General features: G+C 43.6%; 1 protein-coding gene across 1 annotated transcript; it reads right to left on the minus strand.

Moving 5' to 3' along the window:
* Positions 1-215: 215 nt before the first annotated feature.
* On the minus strand, positions 216-1,988 carry LOC148041926 (small ribosomal subunit protein eS10z-like). Its single transcript, XM_087684144.1, has 5 exons — positions 1,880-1,988; positions 1,639-1,687; positions 990-1,269; positions 675-807; positions 216-561 (listed from the first exon to the last, which is right to left on the minus strand). Exons 1-5 carry the CDS (start codon positions 1,880-1,882, stop codon positions 487-489), a joined length of 540 nt encoding a protein of 179 aa, XP_087540270.1. The 5' UTR covers positions 1,883-1,988; the 3' UTR covers positions 216-486.
* Between the last annotated feature and the right edge of the window lie 273 nt (positions 1,989-2,261).

A 2,261-nucleotide genomic window follows, 5' to 3' on the forward strand; every position in this document is an offset into this window, starting at 1 on the left:
TTTCTTCTTGAATAGGAGGGGATTGAGTCTTGTGAATAATAAATGCCTTCTATGATGGCCCATGCCTAGCTTGGGCATTTCAGTTAAGACTACTACCAATCAAATGCACATTTGAAAAAAGCGGTCCTCATTAACTGCTGAGATGAGAACACTTAACTCAAAACTCAGGCAAATATATGCCATCCCAACCCTGAACTGCCACAAATAGCAGCAACTGTCAAAAGCCAAGTACCATTCATCTTACGTTTAAAGATAACTTACAATGTGACTCTTTGGAAAGAAGGTATCAAGACAGACTAAAAGATGAATTGGTAGTACTAGAAAGTAAAATTGTGTCTCAAAATAGCTACATAGACCCAAAATGTGGGCATCTTTGCTACCATCAGATCAAGCACATGTTCCTCGCAAGAAAGCTGCATGATTCCTCCAAAATTGTTCCAATCTCAGTAGTCTAGAGTTTCCTCAGGTGGTATTGCCATCCAGGCATTACTGGGGAAGGGAAGGAGCTGGACCACCAAAACCCCCACCACCACGTCCAAATCCAGGTCTTGCACCAGGTGCCTATTTAAGAGAAACCATCAGTAATACTTCAATGATATGCTTGTTGAACCTCCAGCACAGAACTACCCAATTGCAAAACAGAATCAACACAATATATATGAGGATTAACTCACCCTGAAGGAGGGTTGAAAGCCCTCGGGTGCACCTCCTTTGTCTCCAAAACCACCAGGACCACGAGGTGGCCCTCCACGGTAGCCATCCCTGTCTCCAAACCTTGGCCTATCACCTTCAAAACGTGGAGGACCTCTGCAAGATAATTACAGATGGTCAAAATCAATAATAGACCTCATAATGTGTTGCAGCTCACTAAATCAAACAGTGGCCTATTTAATGCCACTCAGATATGAAAATAAACATATTGATCTCTGATAGCTGTGAATGATATTCATAGTTTGTCAAATTTCAGAAAGGCATTTTGAAAATCATACCTTGGGCGATCGCCTGGAGGTCCACCCATTGGCCTACCAGGTGGCCGAGTAGACTTCTTGAGTGTGGCTGGAACTATCTCAGAAGGTAGATTCAAGTAAGTTCGCAGGTACTCAATGCCGTCATTGGTCAAGTACCAATAGTAATGCATCCAGGCAAAATTCTCCTTCACATACTCCTTGGACTTGAAACTCTGCATCAGCTTGATCACTTGGAGATTGGGAACATCGATCTCTGGGTGCTTGGGCAGATTATAGTCCTTCTTGGCATAGAGCACACCCTCTGAATAGCAAATCCATGTCAAAAGCATATAAGTATTGCTCTGCAGCTTACCTACCCAGATTAAGAAATCCCTTCAAAGCACAATCTGTGGCATAAAGCTTGAGCCGGTGAGATGTGCCGTTAGGTTTGGAGTGATAGACTGGGGATCCCCTAAACAGTAATCATCTATAACAGAACAGATTTGCCGGAAAAACGCAAATGTTCTCAAAGAGATCTGACTACGTCAGGCATCATGCAGACATTATTACTTTACTGAAAACGCATGTATGATCGAAGAGCACAAACTAGGCGAGACCTCGCACACACATTAATCCTTTACTGCCGAAGGAATTTGCAAAATACAGGCAAGATAGAGAATGAGAGACCAACCTTTGAAGAGGTACTTGTAAACCTCCACGCGATTCTTCTTGGGAATCAACTGTTACATCGGCCAAAACACGAAAATAAGCTCGACATGGAGACAGAAAACGAAGAGACCTAACCATCTGACAGTCCAGAAGTAGAAATGCAGAGAAGTACACGACAAAAACCCTAAAAGCCAAACAATGACACAGCAAAAGGATTCGAATCGAAAGGTCACCGGAAGGAGGCGGGAAGGAAGGGAGCTTACCATGGTGGCGGGCGGCAATGGCGTAGCAGGCGTTGCAAGCTGAGGACGGAGCTGCCAAGCCTGCGACAAAGGAGAAGAGGGAGACAAGAGTAGAAGGAAGGCACGATATGTTCGCAAAAACCCTAGCGCTTAAGTATGTGATTAAGGAAACTTCTTATCACCTTAACACCATCTACTTAAAGGCCTAAGACCGACTAAACTTGTCAGCCGACTAGTTGCATTGCCCACTCGCTATCTTTGTAGAACATGATGATTATTCGTTTGGATCTTGACGAATTCCTTATTTCTCATGTCTAAATGTCTAAATTCTTAGTATAGTTGTAGAGTTTACACGTGACCACAAAACAAGGGTCTTGTGCCACAATGGAGCACAGAGAGAGAG

This window comes from Lygodium microphyllum, chromosome 1 (genome assembly GCF_053477565.2).
Source record: "Lygodium microphyllum isolate KBCC chromosome 1, Lygodium_microphyllum_v1.1.10, whole genome shotgun sequence".
Lineage (NCBI taxonomy): Eukaryota > Viridiplantae > Streptophyta > Polypodiopsida > Schizaeales > Lygodiaceae > Lygodium > Lygodium microphyllum.

Bases quoted from the DNA above. Each gene is read 5' to 3' on its own strand.
- LOC148041926 (XM_087684144.1), bottom strand. The intron at 808-989 runs GTATGATTTTCA...ATTATCTTGCAG, and splicing joins CCTCCAGGCGATCGCCCAAG to AGGTCCTCCACGTTTTGAAG. The intron at 562-674 runs GTGAGTTAATCC...TCTCTTAAATAG, and splicing joins GCTTTCAACCCTCCTTCAGG to GCACCTGGTGCAAGACCTGG.